This window comes from Solanum lycopersicum, chromosome 12 (assembly GCF_036512215.1).
Source record: "Solanum lycopersicum chromosome 12, SLM_r2.1".
In the NCBI taxonomy this organism is placed as follows: Eukaryota; Viridiplantae; Streptophyta; class Magnoliopsida; order Solanales; family Solanaceae; genus Solanum; species Solanum lycopersicum.
In genome coordinates this window covers 6,195,371-6,215,151 of record NC_090811.1, presented here as the reverse complement: position 1 = coordinate 6,215,151, position 19,781 = coordinate 6,195,371, and the positions used below count along the sequence as shown (strand labels likewise).

The 19,781-nt window shown below is 33.5% G+C and overlaps 4 protein-coding genes across 8 annotated transcripts; 2 read left to right on the top strand and 2 right to left on the bottom strand.

Annotated features, from left to right (window-relative positions):
- Positions 1-400: 400 nt before the first annotated feature.
- LOC101246996 (protein TIC 20-v, chloroplastic) lies at positions 401-1,287 on the bottom strand. The gene has a single exon (XM_004251887.5). The coding sequence runs from the start codon at positions 1,209-1,211 to the stop codon at positions 618-620; it is 594 nt and encodes a 197-aa protein (XP_004251935.1). The 5' UTR covers positions 1,212-1,287; the 3' UTR covers positions 401-617.
- A 5,491-nt stretch (positions 1,288-6,778) lies between these two features.
- LOC101267289 (DNA-dependent metalloprotease WSS1) lies at positions 6,779-11,155 on the top strand. Its single transcript, XM_004251868.5, has 4 exons — positions 6,779-7,215; positions 7,294-7,489; positions 8,799-9,497; positions 10,093-11,155. The coding sequence occupies exons 1-4, from the start codon at positions 7,058-7,060 to the stop codon at positions 10,282-10,284; spliced, it is 1,245 nt and encodes a 414-aa protein (XP_004251916.1). The 5' UTR covers positions 6,779-7,057; the 3' UTR covers positions 10,285-11,155.
- A 2,374-nt stretch (positions 11,156-13,529) lies between these two features.
- Positions 13,530-18,930, bottom strand: LOC101268164 (uncharacterized). Of its 5 annotated transcripts, none has more exons than XR_002026506.3 (3): positions 18,651-18,930; positions 14,620-16,240; positions 13,530-14,544 (listed from the first exon to the last, which is right to left on the bottom strand). XR_002026506.3 is itself a non-coding variant. In XM_004251871.5 (2 exons), exon 2 carries the CDS (start codon positions 16,193-16,195, stop codon positions 14,786-14,788), a length of 1,410 nt encoding a protein of 469 aa, XP_004251919.1. In that variant the 5' UTR covers positions 16,196-16,240; positions 18,651-18,930; the 3' UTR covers positions 14,592-14,785. The 5 variants fall into 5 exon arrangements, 2 of the variants coding, with proteins under 2 accessions (XP_004251919.1, XP_069148860.1); XR_002026507.3 differs by having other exon boundaries at positions 13,530-14,539; XR_011213497.1 differs by having other exon boundaries at positions 13,530-14,539; positions 14,620-16,411; positions 18,651-18,881.
- LOC101267291 (heavy metal-associated isoprenylated plant protein 47) lies at positions 13,770-14,703 on the top strand. The gene is made up of 3 exons (XM_004252076.4): positions 13,770-14,127; positions 14,231-14,309; positions 14,381-14,703. Exons 1-3 carry the CDS (start codon positions 14,122-14,124, stop codon positions 14,521-14,523), a joined length of 228 nt encoding a protein of 75 aa, XP_004252124.1. The 5' UTR covers positions 13,770-14,121; the 3' UTR covers positions 14,524-14,703.
- Positions 18,931-19,781: the final 851 nt, after the last annotated feature.

Here is a 19,781-nt window from a genome sequence, read left to right as displayed (position 1 = left end):
TCATGAATTTCTTCCTTAAACACCAACATACCGATGATGTAACATGTTACCTCATCCAAAAACCAAAAAAAAGAATGGTGATGTAACTAACATGTTACCTAGAAATAGGGATTGAACTATCTTCATATCAAAAAATGACAGAACTTGTAGATAATATCACCACCTTTGTGGCACTCAATGGCAAGCCATCAAAGTCCATGAAGCTGGAACGAAACTACACAACACGAAAGTGCAAATCTATGCAGAGGCAATAAGATCTTCTATTTGCCTAAGTTGTAGTGGGCAGAGTCACTTGGAACAATTCCAGTTAAGATATTCCATGAAATAGTTGAGGTGTACGCCAGGACATTACGGTTATAAAAAAGAAATACCTCTATATATTTTTGTTAATGCAGATACATAGAAAAAAAGTAGTTACTTGATTAAAGAAACCGAAATGCCATTACAAGAATATACATATCCACATTAAGAAACAGCAAAATGATATGCATGAACAAGGCTCTAAAGAGCATAAACATTTACTTTCGGAACGAAATAGATATTAATTGTCAGCTAAAGCAAAACATAATTAAGTGTACAAAGAGGATGAAACCTCATAAACAAGTAAAATTACGAGTTCATAGCACTTGCCTATCAGCAGCTTCAGCAACAATAGGCAATCTAGGTAGCTGACCCAACAAGCAAGACGAAGTACCATAAACCAAAGATACCAAAAGAAACAAAAACACAGTACTATCAAAGCTCATCATCAAATCCAACCCAAACCCATCACTTGGATTGAAACTCCTCTCCAACAAATCAGGAAAAATGAGAAGCACATCAAGAACAATAGCTTGCATAGTGTTGAACCTGACATATCTACTAAAATTAGGATTTCTTACAACAATAAAGTAGAGTGTAAAGAAAACCAACAACCCGTTAAGCGGAAAGCTCTTAAAAACCCTTATAGCTGGTACTAAAGGTTGAATAAGTGTTTGTATTGGAGCAAACTGTGTGATTACATATTTACCGTACTGAACACCATCAAAGAAAGGGTAGAAGTAAGTTATGGCGGAGATTAAACGATCTGGACCATCTACTGAGTCGTCGTTCTTAGATTGAGCTCGAATTGTTGGCCTTTTAGGGTTTCTGAGTTTTGTTGAGGGTTTCAGTAGAAGAAATGGCGAGTGTTTGAGTGTAATGGTGGTGGATAAAAGATTGGTGATGGCCATTGTTGAGGATGGCCAAAGATATTTGTTTTGGGGGGGAGAAAGAATGAAAAAGGGGAAATTGGATTAGGTCAGCAGTCAATTGAAAATCCTGATGGAATTGCGGGTCGGGCTACATTGATACCATTTGAATATCCATAATTCCATATCCATTTTGGAGGAAAAATGTCTACGGGTCAAATACATACGCAAGTCTTTAAAGTTGTTCGTGTTTTTCCCAGTTACCTCAACTAATCTAGATTCCTATTGAATCTTTTAACCCCCTATAATTTGATCTTTTTAAATATTCTTGGCTAATGTGGAGCCAAACGTGATCTCACGTCCTTTAAGCGTGTGCAGACGCTTTAAAAGCGCTGATGTGGATCTTGAACCATCCACCAACGATTTTCTTCCCCCTTTTAATCCTAATTTCTCCCATTCTTCCCTTATTTCTCCTCTTTTGTTTCTCTTCATCATTATTTCTCCTCTTTAGCTCATTATATTATATCTCTTTTTCATTGATTTCTTTTTAATCATCAAGTTTCAATGTCAAATTTATCTACTTCATCGATTTCTTCTTCTTTAACTGCGAAAGTACTATGTCAATATGGGAACGTTGTGAAAATGAAGATCTCATGGACGCAATCCAATCCTGGACGTATATTCCTTTGTTGCAAAACTTCAAAGGTAAATCAAATTCACTTTTTTTTGTCCAATATAGTAAAGAATCACCTTATTTATAATTCAATTTTTTTCTTTAATTTTGTAGGCACGAGGTGGATGTGGATATTTTCGATGGTATGATGATGAAATGCCTGCTCAAGCTAGGAGGGTGATATGGGGTTTGTCGAAAATAGTCAAAACATATGAATTGGAGAGGAATCGATCAAGAAAAATATGGATGATATGCATTATCGTAGGGATGATATTGGCTACTTGGATTTGTGTAACAAAATGATCTTAGTTGGTTCATTTGTCTTCAATTAGATTCCTTCATAAAAGTATGTATGGTAGATTGTAGAGTTCTTTGTGGACAATTTTGATCGATTTTTCTATTGTAAATGCCTTGTGTTTTTATTGTAATGATTTAATTGAAGGAGTGTAGATAATTTATGCCTCAAAAGCAGTAAAAATTGATCATTCATGCCATTAATTTGCTCTAGTGAGCTTCAAGTTTCAAGCAGTCAATACAAATTTCTGCTGCTAATTACACAACCAAAAAGTGATTTTTCTACATAAATTAGGCATTCTTTGGTGCACTAGATGTTCCACGCTTGTTTTTTCTTGAATAAGTGATTTGTTTCAACTGTGAACCAGTGACAGCATCTCCACCATTCCACTTGAGTCCTCGAGGCTTATAACCAATATCAATATTTGTTGGAGCTGCATCCTTATAAACTCTCAAATTGATAATTTTTTCTCCTGAAGTACCAGCTGCATAGAAATATCTTAAAATGAGACTTTATATAGTAGAGTAAGAAATGAACAAAATTATGTATACACTTTCAAATACCATACCAAGCTCAAAAATTGCTACAACACAATCAGGATCAAATCTTACCTTTTTACTTTTTCTTCTACTTGGTAAATCAACACTCTTAACAAATTCTGGATCCAATTCATTCCTATTGTCTTTACTGTTCAATTCTGAGCTATCTATATATTGCTTCACCCCTAATCTTCCAGTGTATCTAGCAGCCTTATTCCTTCCCATGTCTTCAAAGCCTCTATTAATACCAGTTGTTCCAAGCTTTATTTCCTCAGTTTGAATAGGTTTTTATTTTTTCACTTTGTTTCTCCTTTCATTTCTAAGAGATCTTACTTCTTCATCAACCTCAGAGTCATCCACATCAGGAAAAGCATCCTCTTGAGAGTCATCACTACTTTCTTCATTTCATTCAGTCCATTCCACATCTAGATCTAATATATCCCCTGGCTCAACTTCCACATTAACATTTTCATATTTAGCCTCATTATTCAACCCTTCACTTGCAGTCACATTTATATCTTCTAAATCTTCTTCAACGACAGACCCACAAAGCAAACCCGTTGTGACCACTTCTACATCATCTACCATATGTTTCACATAAAGGTCTAAAAAGTCACCATCTTTTAGGTCTTTGATGAGATTTACTAAAGTGAAATCAGTGTCCACCTCAATAAAACCATTTTTTGTGAGGTCTTTAACACAGAATCCACCAACAATAATATACCCCAATTGTTTAGTGTAAAAAATAACTCGATTATTGAGAAGTGGTCCTTGTCGATATAAATATATTCCACCTCAGTTTTCCCTTTATAAGTAATTTCAATTTTGTCTTGAATAAACTTACCACCATGATGAAAACGAGTTATAATAATGGTGTTCATAAGATTCTCTCAAACAAAGCCCCAAAATTTTTCTAACACATTATTAATAATAAAAATTAAAAAAAAAACTAACTTTATCCAGATATTAACAACAACCACATTGATACTAAAACTCAGCATATATCAATAAAAAAACACAAGCTAAACACATATATTAAAAACACACAACCACTACAACAATAAAAATTACATAGAAATTAAGGAATGAACTTACCTCACACTCATCAACTCGGAAATCGCGAATGAACTCCAAAATCGTCTACAATCTTCGATGATTCCTTCAACAAAACACTCGAAATCACTTTAAAATCTAAGAATTTCAGCTGTAAAAGTCATTGAAAGGGAGAGATTCTTAGGGTTTTCTTGTTTAGAAACGGGTTAGAAGTGTTTTGAGGAGAAATTGATTTTTAGGTTTGATGATTTAATATATGCCACTGACGTGTAATTGGGTTGGAGTGTATTGGTCAAAATTTTCACGTGGGAAAGGTTTATCTCACGCGCCCAATTATCAAAAATAATTTATTAAAATTTGGCTCCACATCAGCCAAGAATATTTAATAGGATCAAATTATAGGGAGTTAAAGGATTCAATAGGAATCTGGGTTAGTTGAGGTATCTGGAGAAAAAGTGCAAACAACTTTAGGGACCTGCCTATGTATTTTGCCTATCTACAAATTTGTCAAGAAAATATATAAAATCATCATTTAACTTGTATCCGTTTTTTTGTAAGTACATACCTAGAGTGTGTTTGGTATGAAGGAAAACATTTTCTAGGAAATGTTTTTCAATTTCCCTATGTTTGGTTGAAACAAAAGTTTTGGAAAATGTTTTACAAATCAACTCATTTTTCTCAAAATTAAGGAAAATGACCTCCCTTCAAAAGTTAAGAAAAATATTTTCCAAATCTCTCCTCCAATTTCAAATTACTTTTTTTCTTGGGAAAAATATCAATTTTAAAAAAATATTTCAAGTTCAAAATTTTATTTTTTCAACGGTTCCTGACCCCCCCTCCCCTCCCCAAAAAATTAATTTTGCTTTTTAAAAAAATATTTTCAAATTCAAATTTTTATTTTTAAACTCTTAACACCCCCCCCCCCTGCTAGACCCCTACCAGTCCTCCACCCACTCACAACCCCCATAAAAATTAATTTTATTTTTTTAGAAATACAAGTGAGATTAGAAAAGGGAGGAGACAGGCAAGAGAGAGAGAGGGCAAAGAGTGGAGAGAGGTGAATTGTGAATGTATATCGGTTAGATAATTGTGTGTGTGTGTGTGTGTGTGTGTGTATATATATATATATATATATATATATATATATATCAATTATTGCATTTATATATCTGCATATAATTGAATTGAGTTAAAATATTTGTATTTGTATATTCAACAAAGTGAGAGAGAAAGACAAAAGAGAACAGAGCAATGGAGGATTTGTATTTATATGATTATAAGTGTATAGGGCGGAGAAATTATGTATTTATATTTTAATATCTTGTCTTTTTCGCTTTATGCAAACACAATTATACATTTGTGTTTATATGAAGTGAGAGAGATTGACATAAGAGAAGAGAGAGAGACTAGGCAGGGAGAGGAGAGAGGCAAGGAAGCGATGACTGAAAAAAAGAGTAACGAGTGAGATCATAGAGAGAGGAGGGGTGAGAGAGAGAGAGAGACAGGAGAGAAAACGTAATTATATATAGAATTAAGTTTCGAATTGTAATTATTGCAAATATAACTATGTTAGCTAATTAACTAGTATACGTTTGCTTAACCACGTAATTTCCCTAAAAAAATTTTATGTTATTATGGAAAAACTACATAAATGGACCATAAAATTCAAAATAGTTACATGTTCATACCTCAATCCGAAGTAATTCAAGAAATATTCATTCTCTCAAAAAAGTCACAACTCATACTCCTCATTCATTAAGGTTGATAATTTCCGCTTAACTCATACTAAATTCGTATAGTATATTGTATCGATTTCATTGACTAATGATCAATATCTGAACAAGAAAGCTTAATGATACCATAAAAATTATCATTATCTAATCAATATACATTATGGTAGAGGGTGGGGGTGGGGAGTGAAGTAAGATTTTTTTAAAAACATTATAAAATTTTTTTATAATAAAAACTTATGGGGGAGAAGGTGGTGGACTGTCGTAAGAAAAATGTTTTAATTTTTTTTTTAAAATCAAAATTGTGGGATAATGATAGTTTAATTTTTAACTAATACTAATAATTTATTTATTTTTTGTCAAGTTGAAATAATTTAACCATTTGATTGTCAGGTGATAAGAATTGTATTACATATAATTGAATTGTGTTTCTCAAACTAATCAGAAAGGGACAGAACTTTCATCGAGCAATGAGTGTCAAGCGGCACCCCTTCACCCATTTATCTATACATATGTCAAAATTAGAATTGTGTCAAAACGAGCTTAACCTATGGCCGGCCCAACCCAACCCATTATTAGGATAGGTTTGGAATATATTTTTTCGAGCTCATTTAAAACTAGGGCTTATAAGCTCGACTTATATAAGCCCTTGGCCCTTGAGACTTGATTGACACAGGATCGGGTTCGGCCCACAGGCTAAGACTTTTTATTTAAGGGTAACTCACAATAATTTCACTAACATATAATCTAATTACTTAAGTACACACTATGTTGTAACATTATGAATCTTACGAGATTTTGGTATGTCCAGATACATGTATCTCGAAATATATGGACTGAAAATTAGTTAATTTGTTATAGATACACTCTATCCAAGTAGATACACATGTATCTAAGATACATATACAAATCTCACGCCCTCACTTCCTCCTATCTTGCTTGTCAGCCTCTTATCTCGCTCGCGTATCTGGTATGCCAGATACATGCTAATTACACTAAATTTTTTGCTAGTGTTATTGAACAACACGATTGTTTATCAAATTTTTACTTTCTCGATGTTATAGAATTATATCTTTGAAAAGAAAAAAAATAAAAAAAGAAGGGCTAACCCTCTCCATCCCTCGATTCTTCTAGGGTTGGATTGGGTTGAACATTTTTAGGCTCTTCCAAATGAAGAGCTGAACCGCCCTAGCCTTTTAAATTCATTGACTTACGAGACTTGGACCCGGTGAAACTGAATCGACCCTTTTTGACCGCTCTAATCAAAATTAATAGTACTATATGTTTTTATATCAAATTATTAAGCAAAACCTATTTTTGTACAACTTTGCATAACTTTGTGTCGAACTTAATAATTTTTTTGAGGTGTTTATTGAAGGTGCATCACGCCCCAAACCAACACCTCAAATCTTAAAATCCCGCCAATATCAAAACGGAGCAAACTTTCGATTTTCGAATCCTCGGCGGCGTTTCAACGTTTTCCATTAAATTATGGTTTCAATTTCTCAACAGAACTGGTTTTCGAAATTCTTTTGAATTCTTCATCGTAAAAATTTTGCTTTTTTCTATCAGAAAAATCTAGGGTTTGCTTTAGAAGAATGAATTTGGGCGATCTTAATAAGGTATGGGAAATCAAAGCTTTGAAGCGTAAACCGAAAAATGAAGAAGCGAACAAGATTCTGGAGAAAATTGCTAAACAGGTTCAGCCCATTATGCGTAAACATAACTGGAGAGTTAAACTTCTATCTGAATTTTGGTAATTATTTTCATTTTTTACGCTTGTATTTCTCGATTGAGAGAATGATTTAACCAAATGAATTGTGAATGTTTGCAGCCCAAAAAGAGCAGCGCTTTTGGGATTGAATGTAGGAGCAGGGATACATGTAAAGCTGAGGCTTCGAAGACCGAACAATGATGAGGAATTTTATCCTTACAATGAAGTTTTGGATACTATGCTTCATGAACTTTGCCATAATGCTCATGGTCCGCACAATGCCAGTTTTTACAAACTATGGGATGAACTTAGAAAGGTAAATTGCATAATACTTATGGTTGGGTCTGGAGTGTGGTTAAGCACAACATTCAAAATTTTCATCCAGTTCATGGCAAATAGAGTTGATGTTTTCCTTTCTATAGTTTAGAATGATGGCCTACAATTAGGAGTTAAATTAGTCACTTAGCCTTTGTTGTGAAGATTTCAGTTTAGTGGTAAGATTATGCATGAATTGTGCTTCATAATTGATGATTTTATGTTACTTAAGAACCTTGTGTATATTTTGTTGGCTTTTTTTGAAGTGGTTTGCGTTCATAATATCCATGTTTTGTGTAAATACTGTTAGTATGTTAGTTTAAGTTCCTGTGAATTATATTTGATAACTGTGACTTAGCCTTTTATGGACTGAATTTAGCCTGACGAGGCAGTGGAAACATGAACTTGCATTAGTTACATGAGATTGTAATCTACTTGTTGAGGTTATTGGAGTTGGAAACACCTTACAAATTTGTCTGATTTTTCTTTGTATAATTAAAACGTATTTTTAATATCCAAGGCTTATGAAGAGAAGGCAAAGAAATTATGGCACGTCTAGAACTCCAACTTTTTATGTCTAATCTACCCTTTTTGCCTGAGCAAGTGCCTAGGCAGAACCCAACCTGAATACATTCTGAAGTATGCTGACCCCTTTTTTTTTGGCTTTCACGTAGCATAAGATCTTTGTGGATCTTGGTAGTAATAGCTGTCTCTTGTTACATGTTACTAGTTCTATGTGATGCCTGCTCCCTCCGACCAACAATAGGTACCGGAGACTTGTTATCATTATCAACCAGACTTTCAAATGTCATAGAAGCTAGAACTTATTATAACAGAAAAAGGTGGCTGTTAGGTTATGTTCATCCTTGTGTGTTTTCTCTCTCTATGTAGCATGGGTACGTATGTATATATAGTTTTGGAAATGCATATTACAGACTTGCAATACGAATTGATGTTCTGTAATATATTAAACTAACTTATTCTTTGTTTAGTAATATCATCAAAAGAATATTGAACATTATAACTGCAAAAGAAATGAAAGCACATCTTTAAATTTGAGATGTCTAAATCTAGTCCAACATGGCATAATGTAGAAGAAGCATCAATGTTAGACATTTCTCCTGAACCCTGGAAATTGAAGCCATGGTGACTGAAGCTTTCTGCCATTTATTAATCAGTACAACTTCAAGGAGAAAAGATGTGTTTTATGTTGAACTAATAGAGCATAAAACTTGTGCCGTTTTGTTTGTTCTTTTTGTGTATTTTTGGTTTTTGCTGGCATGAATATTTATGGTCTTCTTTTTGGATAGGAATGTGAAGATTTAATTGCTAAAGGGATAAGTGGCACAGGAGAAGGGTTTGATCTCCATGGAAGACAATTAGGAGGCCGTCACCCACAGCCATCCATGTCGTCTCTTCGGCAAACTGCTGCAGCTGCTGCTGAAAATCGAGCACGTCTTAAATCCTTGCTACCATCTGGGCCTAGACGCCTGGGTGGTGACCATTCTATTAAGTCTGCACTTACTCCAATTCAAGCTGCAGCAATGGCTGCAGAAAGGAGATTACAGGATAATATTTGGTGTGGTTCTGAATTGTGTGAACTATCAGACTTAGATGAAACTTCTGATGCATTACCTGAGACTTTACCACTAGGGCATACTTCTGATAGATCCAAGCTCTCTAATGGGTTTGATTCACTGTCTTCCAAGGTAACATCTCGAAAAAGAAGTCGAGAATCAAATTCTGTATCATCCTCAAAGTCCTTGCATGGCCATACTGTGACTAAGCCAGTATCTAAGCCCCTGTCTAACCATGATAAGGAAATTGCTCACAGAGTTGGTCAGGTAGAAGGGAAATCTCATAATGTGGCATCAAGAGGTTATACAGAGTCTTTTATTGATTTAACTGGCAATTCTTCGAGTTCTACATCAATACATGGCCATGATGACTTACACGGTCCCAATGAATCAATGATGTGGGAGTGTTTAATGTGCACACTGTTGAACCCAGTATGCTTTTCCCTTCTTAGTTTAACCTGTGCAAGTTTCTCTTAGTTTACTTTCTCTCTCAATAAGCATTTGCTTGTATGTGCTAGATAAATTTGCACTTCTTGAAATTATGTAGGCAAATTATGCTTTCACTGTAGCTTTCTTGCACCAGCTCCTAGCACAATAGTCATGGGTTTACAGTTAAGATCATATTTAGAAGCTACAGTACTTAAAATCAACGAAAGTGTGCTGTTCTGGTATGTGATGAGACTTCTACTCTCTGCGACTTTTATGCTGAATATCTGGTAGAGGTATTATGGTTATATTACTGCTGATTTAGCATTTTCGAAGTGTCAAACTAGTCAGTATTTCTATGTAGATGTCAGGTTGTGTTGGTGACCTGATTAATGTGTGCTTGGATCCATTTCCAGACCCTTTGATATTCATCTGACATCCTAATCAACGTGCATTAACTCTTTATTAGCAGAATATAACTAATAATTGTGTTTTTCCTCTTCAGTTTTTACCTTTTCTGTTGGTTTTCATCAGTTTGTAAAATCTTCTTCGAATTCTTGGAGTTGACTTCCTCTGTTTTTTTCACCAACATTTTGTGCAGCCATTAGCTCCTTTGTGCAAAGTATGCCAAACCCAAAAGCCCAAAGACGTGGATGACAGAAATAGTATATGGTCGTGCAAATTTTGTACCCTGGATAACAGTCTGAAGTTGGATCAGTGCACAGCCTGTGGAGAGTGGAGATATTCTCACGGCCCTCCTGTAGCAACATCAGCGCCCAATCTTGGCACTTGAGGTTAACATGAATTGTGGGAACTCACATTTTTTCCTCGAAATTGTCACTCCTGATTATTGATGTCAATTTTGCATTGCCCGTCAGTTGATCAAGTATTCAAGAATTCACCTAGTTTGATAAACTGAAAAAGCTGTTGGTTTTGCTAATTGTGCTAAGGTGGTAATTTTACTTGTGAATCTCCAATGGAAGCTTGTTTATCCACATACTTCCCTCTCAATTTTCTTCATGTCAATTTCTTATTATCGAGAAGTATGCTATTCGCATTTGGAAAGAAAGAATCAACATATCTGCAACATGTTTTTGTTATTTTTGGTAGAGTTGAGCTTGTCTTGAAAGATGTAGATAGGGAAATACTCTTTGGAAGATGTTCACCTCCTCCCTGCAGCAGATTTTCATTATGCCCCTTGAATATCTTGAAAGACTGATTAGGTGGGGACATGATTCGAACCTGCAATCTTCAGGTCATGAGTCTGATGAGTTGATAGATTCCTCTACCCCGCTTCTTCATTGCAGGTTCTTCTGTAGAGAAAGAACACTGCCATTTAGCACTCATGGATGTGCTGATTTTATCCCAAATTTGGAAATTGAAATCCTCGACTCGTAATGGCATTTGAACAGAGCATGCCTCACTAATTCAGGTGGCTGTGTAGATAGACCCAGAGAGTGAACATCAAGTTTTTTCAGGGATGATGAACATGGAAGTTTTCATGGCTGATGATGTAATTATTTCATGGCCAAATTATCAAGCTCAACGCGAATTTGAATTAATTGTTCATGGTGAGCAAATCCAAATTATTATTATTATTTGTCAAGTGTTCATGACTGAGAGTTTAGATTTATGATCAAGCTCTAAAACTTAAAAATTGAAAAGATTGTAGTCTGTTAATATTCTTCTTAGTATTTGATTATCACATTAGAAATGTTACATGGTGGTGGTAGTCATAATCATTTTTAAAATTTTGGACTGCATAAGTGAGAAATTTTCGAGAGAAAAAAATGAGCGGACTCTTCATTAAAAGTAGACACGAAGTCAGAATTTAAAGTTTGTGGACACAATAATGACTTCAAATTAATGTATAACAAAGGCCCAAACTAATTAGGAACAGGTACCAATACTTATAGTTGTATTTGGAATTTTGAGAAACACTTCACTTTTTTCATTTCACCCTTAATTATCATTTTATTTTAAATATCATCCCAACGTTTTACCATAACTTTACTTTTAAATATTACCCCAATGATGGTATGGTTGACTCAAACATGGCTCGACTTCGGTCCTATGGTCATAGATTTTTAAATAAGATTTGGTAAAAAGTTTGGCAAATAGTGTTTATTCATGTAACTTGTCATTATTTGACAAATATTTTTGATAAATATCTCCAAAAAAATTCAAATATTAGTTTTTTTAAAAAAGTATTTTGATTAAATCTCATTATTTGGTATCTTTTAAAAATTAAAATTTTATCCCAAATTTTTTTCTTTTACAAAAATACCCTTTATAGTAGTTGTTTGCATTGTATGACATAATTTATTATGTGAACACCAAAGTAGCGATTAAATATTCAGTGAATATTAAATCATGATATGGTTGTTGATGAAAATGATGAACAATCGACTCAAGGTGATAAAGTTATGTACTTTGTCTACTTCACGATGTATGGAATGATGCTTGTTGCACTCACTCCAAATTAAACTAACACATTGCTTTAGTGTCATGGACACTTTTTGTCGTTGTTGCAACGAAGATTCAATTGACTTGTAATACAAATTTGTGGTTAGTTTTGATAGTTTTTAAAACTTATGGGTATAAATTATATTTTTATAAAAAATGAAAATATATTTTTCAAATACTATGATCAAACACATGGTGAAATTTCACCCAAATTTTCATTCAAACAAATTGCAAAAAATATTTAAAAATCTATAGCCAAACGCTAACTTTACGTGATTGCTCTCAATGTTGAATAGTTCTTAATTTTTTAATACAAAAATTAATTTGAGTTAATTCGCTATTAGGATCTAAAATCATATTTATAAACAGATACATCTAAATTCTAAAATAAATATTCAAATATTGTGATGAAACACAATTTTAATTTTAAAAGTTTAAGTTAAAGTAAAATAACTTTTTTAATATCCCAAATTCCTACTTAAGGACCAAAGTAGAAGCTTGATATCCCAACTATTCACAACTTCACATATGATGGATGATGTAGTATCTACGTATGAGTTTCAAGTATGAATACGTCAAATGGTTTACTTCATTTTCTAATTTTATTTTTCCACACTTTATAAATATATTTGTTGTTTATTTTTAGTTTTGGATGGACACATGTTAGAACATGCATTTATAAGAATTTTCCACACTTTAAATAATAAAATAAAGTAAGTTGTATCCTTAAACAAGAAATTTCCTCACATGATTAGACGTAAATGTTCCATGTATTATTTCCAATCAAAATTAATTGAAATATTTAAGAAATTCTATACACTACTAGCGAAATTCTTAATTTTATCATATTATTTTTAGATAGTAAATAGAGACGGAGACATGATTAAAAATTTAAAGATTCTAAATTTTAAGAATTAAGATCAACAGAAAAGTTACTAGCTCCACTGCCTGACAATAAAAGAGGAATGAAGTAGTTATACATTCATATTCATATTCATATATAATATAAAAATATCTCGTTTTCTTGTCGAGTATGTTTTAAAAGTCTAGTTAACACTAGTTGTAACTTCATTATTTTATAATTGACCTAAAATTGAAGCTTAATTTTGAAAGATGACTTTATTATTTTATAGTTTGACTTAATATGATACCGTCTTTCATCTCATGGCATTTGGTATGGTAGTCGCGTAATCAAGATTTTATTTTTATTTTTTTATGATAATTGTATTCAAATTAATTTTTTACGCATCGATAAATTACATGAAATATGTGCCACCTTCTACTACCAATATTTTAAAATCATTTCTCTGTTTATTTTCTCTCTAGAAATTGGCGAAGAAGAAATTGAGGGGATTCCACACATTTTAGTTGCAATAATCTATTTGAAACTTTGATAAATGAATAAAACAAAATTGTAATTAGTTTGTAAATTTCATAGTGACTTATCTTTAAATATTGAGTGTGACATTCTGTAATAACGGAAAAACGATCTAACACAAAATACTACGACACAATACAATGCAATGCCACAAATTATGAAAAATGATACATAACAATTATCTAAACAGGGTGTTAAAGTCGAAATAAAAATTTAAATTATAAAACCGCCTCATAATAGTACAAATTGCAATATAAACTAATTAGGAAGAAAGAACCAAAGACCATAACAGAAAGGTTTATTATGTGTTATTAATAAGGCAAAGTCCACCAGACAGTCTGTCCTTGCAAAGTGAATTCAATACACGCAAAGCTGAACATGCCCAAATCTTCATAGCCAATTTTCAGTTTCATTTATTTTGTTTACTTTTATTTGTCCACTTCAGATTTTGTATGTCTCTTAAAAAACAATGATTAATATGCATAGTTTACCATAATATTCATATTAATTGATGTATAATCTTAGATACAGAAAAAAAGAAGAAGATAATTTTCTTGACATTTTAAAAGTGACGATTTATTTTTGAAATACTGAACAGGTAAAAGTGAACAGAGTGAGCATTTCTTACCTTCTCTCTCCAAAGTCCAAAGTGTTGCTAAGGCAGAGTACCTATAGTGTGCTTCTATATATACTACTCATATGATATAAGCTTCTTTGTCATTACTTGTCCACTTCTTTGAGAAACTAGCAACAACCAAAGTTTAGTTCTGTTTCTACTCTTAAGCAATGATGGTAAGACTCTACTACAACTATACAAGTTCATTTTTTTTTTCTTCTTTTTTAAACAATTATGCAATTTTAGTTAAGCTGAGACAGTTTTCATGCAATACTGCAGCAAAAAATTGTCATAAGAGTACATCATAAGTGCAAGAAATGTCAATCAAAAGCCTTGATGATTGCTGCTATGTCAACTGGTACTGTGAATTTCATATAACATTAGCCTTGTTTCTTTCCCACCTAACATTTTGCTCTTTGCTTTATGTAGGAGTCAACTCGGTGGCATTAGAAGGGGAGAAGAAAGATAAAGTAGTGATAATAGGAGAAGCAGTAGATGCAGCAGGTATTACCAGTTTATTGAGGAAGAAGGTCGGCCACGCCAGCCTGGAGCTTGTCGATGAAGTCAAGTGAAGAAGAAGTCAGAGAACTGTGCTGCATTCAAAATAGATGTGACGACGGAATGTATTCAAAGCATATAATTGTTATGTAGAAGAAACAAATAAATACCTTCTTTAAATTTTTATGATGATTCCTCATTGTGTGATATTTTTAACTTCAACATCAATACTATATATTCCCTTTTTGCTTGAATCATTCAAACAAGTTTCAAAGAAGGGAAGAATCATAAAATGCTTTCAAAAAGATAACTCTAACATTCAAGACGAATAAGGAGTCAGATAAGAGCAGCAGGGTCCATAGTTAATTGCTCAGTGTTCATATGTCTAAGAGATGCAGCCAAATAAGCATCTGAAGCACGAATTTGCGTCAGTCTTTCTTGCATATTTTGGAAAGAAGGACTATTTAACACATCTGATATTCTATCACCTAGCGACGGATCCTCTGAGAAATTGACAAGAGCTTCTGCAGCATTGTCTCTCATTTCCTCCGACTCATCCTGTAACATATCTACTAATCGTGGAATAGCTCCAGAATTTGCAAGAGCAGCTCTATCAGCTTCATTGTAACTCAACTGAGTGATAGCTCCAGAAACCTTCTCCCGGACATCAATATTTTCGTCTTCCAACAACTGAACTAGAATAGGAATTGCACCTGAATTTCGCACAACTGATGGCAAATGCTTGTAACCTGCGAGATCCCATAATACATCAGCAGCAGCAGCTTTAGATTCGGCACTATCTCCTCTAAGGATTCTAACCAAGTGTTCAACAATTGCTACACCATTCTCTTCTACCACTGCTAGAATGCAAAAAACATCCTCTGCAATCTCCTTACCCATGGGATCAGTTCCTTGCATAAGCTCAGCGTAAAGAGGAATAGCTCCAGCATTAGCAAGGGGTCTAATGTAATCAACATGAGATGAGATCACACCAAGTGCATTAGCAGCTACGACTTTAGTTGAAGTATCCCCAACCTGAAGTAGTTCTAGAAGCACTGAAAATGTACCCGAGTCAACAAGCGTGCGCCTTGCTCTCTTGACCAATCCAAGCAACCCAATTGCCTGAGCAGCTCTACATCTAGATCCCATGCTGCCACGTCTAGCAGCTTCAACAAGAAAACTAACACCCCTGGAAGTCAAAATGGTCCTCCTAACTTCTCTCAGAAGAGCCAATGCACTGAGGATTTCTAGTAAGTATAGCTTTAGATCATCCGAGCAAGTATTCAACAAATTGAGAATGATTTCCAGCCCACCATGTCTAACTACAATCTCACGGTTATGAGCAGCAAACGTGACACTATTTCTAAGGCATTTCAATAAAACCCTTCGCAAACTCCCATCAGCATGCAATAATAAACTCAAAAGAGAAGGGATGGCACCTGATTCACCAATAAGTACAGCCAATCTACCTTCCCCTCGACAAGCAACACATTTCAAGCAGTGAGCAGCGGCTTCCTGAATTGAAGGACTCAGATCAGTGGAAGGGATCCTTCTAAGAAGCTCTACAAGGACAGGGATCGTGCGTGCTAAGAGATCCTCAGGCGCGTGTTTCGACAATTTGGCAAGCGTAGTTGTAGCTTGGACCCATAAAAGCTCATTGTCACATGCGACTGCATTTAAATAAAGATCAAATGCTCGTTCCCAATTTATGTCAAGTTTTTCGGTTTTTCTACCAGACTGGGCCATGACAAACTAGGATCTCTTTTACGGTCACTCTGTAGACTCTAAGCGCTGTAAACATTAGAGGAAGGAAAGTTAACTTCCAAACATACATCAACATTTGTTGAAAATTACGTTGTATAAAAGGGTTCACAGAACGCGACATTTAATAGGCATAATTGTTTTGATGAACCTCCTTTGCGATATATATAGCACCATAAAACAGGTGCAGCAGAGTATAACCTATACAAGTTTGAGAACAGCTCTCAAAAATCATATTCAAACACTACTCTAACTACATAAAAAGAAGGCATAAAGTAAAAGTATTGCAAACAAATTTCACCATACAAAAGATTGCGACCTCAGTCCGGTTATCAAGAACAGATTCATATGGAAGACTAATGAAGTGAGGTTCATCGAGAGCATAAAACCATTGTTGATATCCAAAAAGTTACAAAAACGCATGTTGTCTCTCTTGTACAATGTACTAGTGAATGGTGTGCTTTTTTTTTTTAATTAACTATGGTGTCCAGTCCATCTTGATATTCCACAAGATACATGCCTCCTCCCACCCGCAACAAGTATCAGGTAACTCTATCCACCAATGCTAGGATAGACGGGAAGAAATCACAGTGTTTTTTTCGTCTCTGCCTTAGGTGCCTAGTGAATGGTATACTATTAGTTTTGTCATGGCTATGAAAAATGTCAAAGTAAAAATATCCAAGCCTTGTCATGGCTACTTTATCATATCGTATACTAATAACCTAATTAGGACAAATGCATTCTTTTTAAAAGTATAATTCGGGCCAAGGGGAGGTGCCAAGGTGTATGTATTTGCAGATGACATAGTATTGATTGACTAGATAAGTGGTGGAGTTAATGATAGGCTGGAGGTTTGAAGACAAACCTTGGACATAAAGGGTTCAGGTTGAACAGGACTAAGACAAAATACTTGAAGTGCAAGTTTAGTGCCATAATTCATGTGGTAGACGTGGAGTGAAGATTGTTGCACAAGTTTCAAGCATCTTGGGTCAATTGTCCAAGAAATAGGGAGATTGACGATGATGTTACTCATCATATTGCAGCGAGGTGGATGAAATGGAGGCTAACATACGATGTCTTGCGTGATAAGAATGTTCCACCAAGACTTAAGAGGTAACTTTTATATAAAGTAGTTGTTAGACCAACTATGTTTTATGGGTGGAACGTTGGCCGATCAAAAACTTGCATGTCCAGAAGATGAAAGTAGTTATACAGAGAGAAATATGACTAGGAACAAAGATATTCTGGACAAGATAGAAGTGGCCTCCCTGGTGGACAAGATGAGGGTGGCAAATTTGAGATGATTTGGGCATGCGAAGAGGAGATGCACAAATGCCCCGAGGAAGGTGTAAGAGGTTGGGTGTGATGGGTATGACAAGAGGCAGAGGTGGCTGAAAAAGTATAGGCAAAAGGCAAATAAACAGGATATGAAAACCCGCAACTTACAGAAGACATGATCCTAGATAGAAGGATTTGGAGGTCAATAATTGTGTAGAAAGTTAATAGGTAGTCGAGTGTTATCAAGCTTTTCTTACAGTATTTTAATTATTACTCTCGTACTAAATTATTCTTCGAATTTTATTATTATCCGTTGTTTACTTCGCCACGATTATTGTATTATTATATTGTTGCAACTATTCTCTTCTCCCTTATTTTCTGCATGACTTCTTCATTATTGTATTTTGTTTTCATACTTGATTTTTATATGCTTTACTTGATTCGATGGTCTATTGAAATCAATCTCTCAATCTACACAAGGTAGGGGTAAAGTTGCGTACATACCACCTTCCCCAGACCTCACTTATGAATATGTTGTGGTTAGTTGTTGTAGTATAGTTTGGATTAACTTGTTCGCCCCTCGACCATCCCACCAGCTACCGTCTATCTCCAACTAGCACAAACTCCTAAATAACTCTACCCACAAGGCTTAGGTAAATGAAAAGAAATCACTCATATTTGTTGTCTCATATTCGAAAACAACTATATCGTGAAATGATTTTATAACCTGTCCAAAAATTTCAACTTTTTCCCCTAAGATGAAAAACAGGGTTGATAACTTCTCAAATGTACAATAACATTACTTTATACAACCTATTAACTAACCTCTTTAAAAAAATAAAAAAACTTGGAGTTCCCTTTATCAAAAATAGTAGTTGCTCATGACCTATGAATTTTATACATATATAAATCAATTAGACAAAGAACAACGATAATACGGAATCAAAGTATCACCCAGCCTCAATTTAGGGTTAAAATAACACAATTCTTTCTAATTTTCCTTATAAAGTAAATATGATTAAACCCTTTTCACTAATTAATATTTTCTAAAAAAGGTATCAATCAATTTCATTTAACAACGATTGAGGTAAAAATTTGAGATACAAATAGATAAGCAAGAAAGCATCAAAATCATACACAATAATTCAAATGAAAAACTTACCTTTGGGATTTGTATTAAAGCAATCATCCGTTGTGGAAAACTCAGTTTGGAGTTTGAGGAATGAGCAAATGGGAAAAAGGAGTATGATAAAGAAGAAGAAGATTAACTGAAACGAATTAATGGTCGGTAATATCTACTTTTTGTAGTTTAGATCCAAACTTGATTAAAATGCCGTCAAATTTGAAGTGAAAAACAAATTAGTGGAATTTAAAAAAAATATCAACTATATTCGAACTTCGAAAGAATTGCTATAACAATTTTAAATAGGGCTTATTACCCTGCCATATTATTAGTGTGTCTTAAATATGTATTCACGTAGCAAGTTACTATTTTAAATTCTTTTTCCTAGAATTTATAGATAGGCATATTTATATTTTAAAATAATAATATTTGTATAAAATCTTTGTGAAGTTTTACGAAATTGTTATATTAAAGAATAGATCATGGTTCCAAAAATGATAAAATTTAAGGATATTTTAGTTAGATAAAAATAATATATGAAATAAAGATTTCTTAACTTTAAAAATTGATATAAATCCGTTTTATTTATTTTTTTTGTTTTCTTTCAATTTCATTTGTAGAAATTTAAATTTTATAAAACTGTCATATAATTTCATTCAAATATTTATAAATAAAAAATCATATGCACTTATAATTTTTTATTTATTTTTATTATTTTGATTTAAAATAAATATTTATACATAACTTTTTTCTTTTATTCAAACAATACAAAATTACTAAAGTTGAATTTCTACGAAGTGAGTGTCACCCTAAGGAAGTATTTGAAATTCTTTTTATACAGTAATTTTTTGGATGCACTAAGCAATTCAACAATAAAACAATATTATTACTTTACTTATGTAGAAGGGGTTAGAAGCAAACAACTATTCATAATATACTTGCTTATAGTTGAGGTTATTTTTAAATTTTCAATTCTCTCTATTTAAATTTGTTTTTTTTTAATGTTATATATTTTAAATTACATAAAAAATATCATACATCATATTAGTTAATAACTTTAAATATTGGAAAATCATAAAAAGTTTGATTGACTTTCGAAATTTTATTAGTGTCATATAAATTTAAAAAAATGTAGTAACATATATTATTTGAAAATCAGGTAAAAGATAT

Coding starts and splice junctions, on each gene's coding strand:
- LOC101268164 (XM_004251871.5), bottom strand. CDS start 16,195: ATGGCCCAGTCTGGTAGAAAAACCGAAAAACTTGACATAAATTGGGAA.
- LOC101246996 (XM_004251887.5), bottom strand. CDS start 1,211: ATGGCCATCACCAATCTTTTATCCACCACCATTACACTCAAACACTCG.
- LOC101267291 (XM_004252076.4), top strand. Junction 14,310..14,380: donor GATTGCTGCTATGTCAACTG/GTACTGTGAATT, acceptor TGCTTTATGTAG/GAGTCAACTCGGTGGCATTA.
- LOC101267289 (XM_004251868.5), top strand. CDS start 7,058: ATGAATTTGGGCGATCTTAATAAGGTATGGGAAATCAAAGCTTTGAAG. Junction 7,216..7,293: donor AAACTTCTATCTGAATTTTG/GTAATTATTTTC, acceptor GAATGTTTGCAG/CCCAAAAAGAGCAGCGCTTT. Junction 7,490..8,798: donor TATGGGATGAACTTAGAAAG/GTAAATTGCATA, acceptor CTTTTTGGATAG/GAATGTGAAGATTTAATTGC.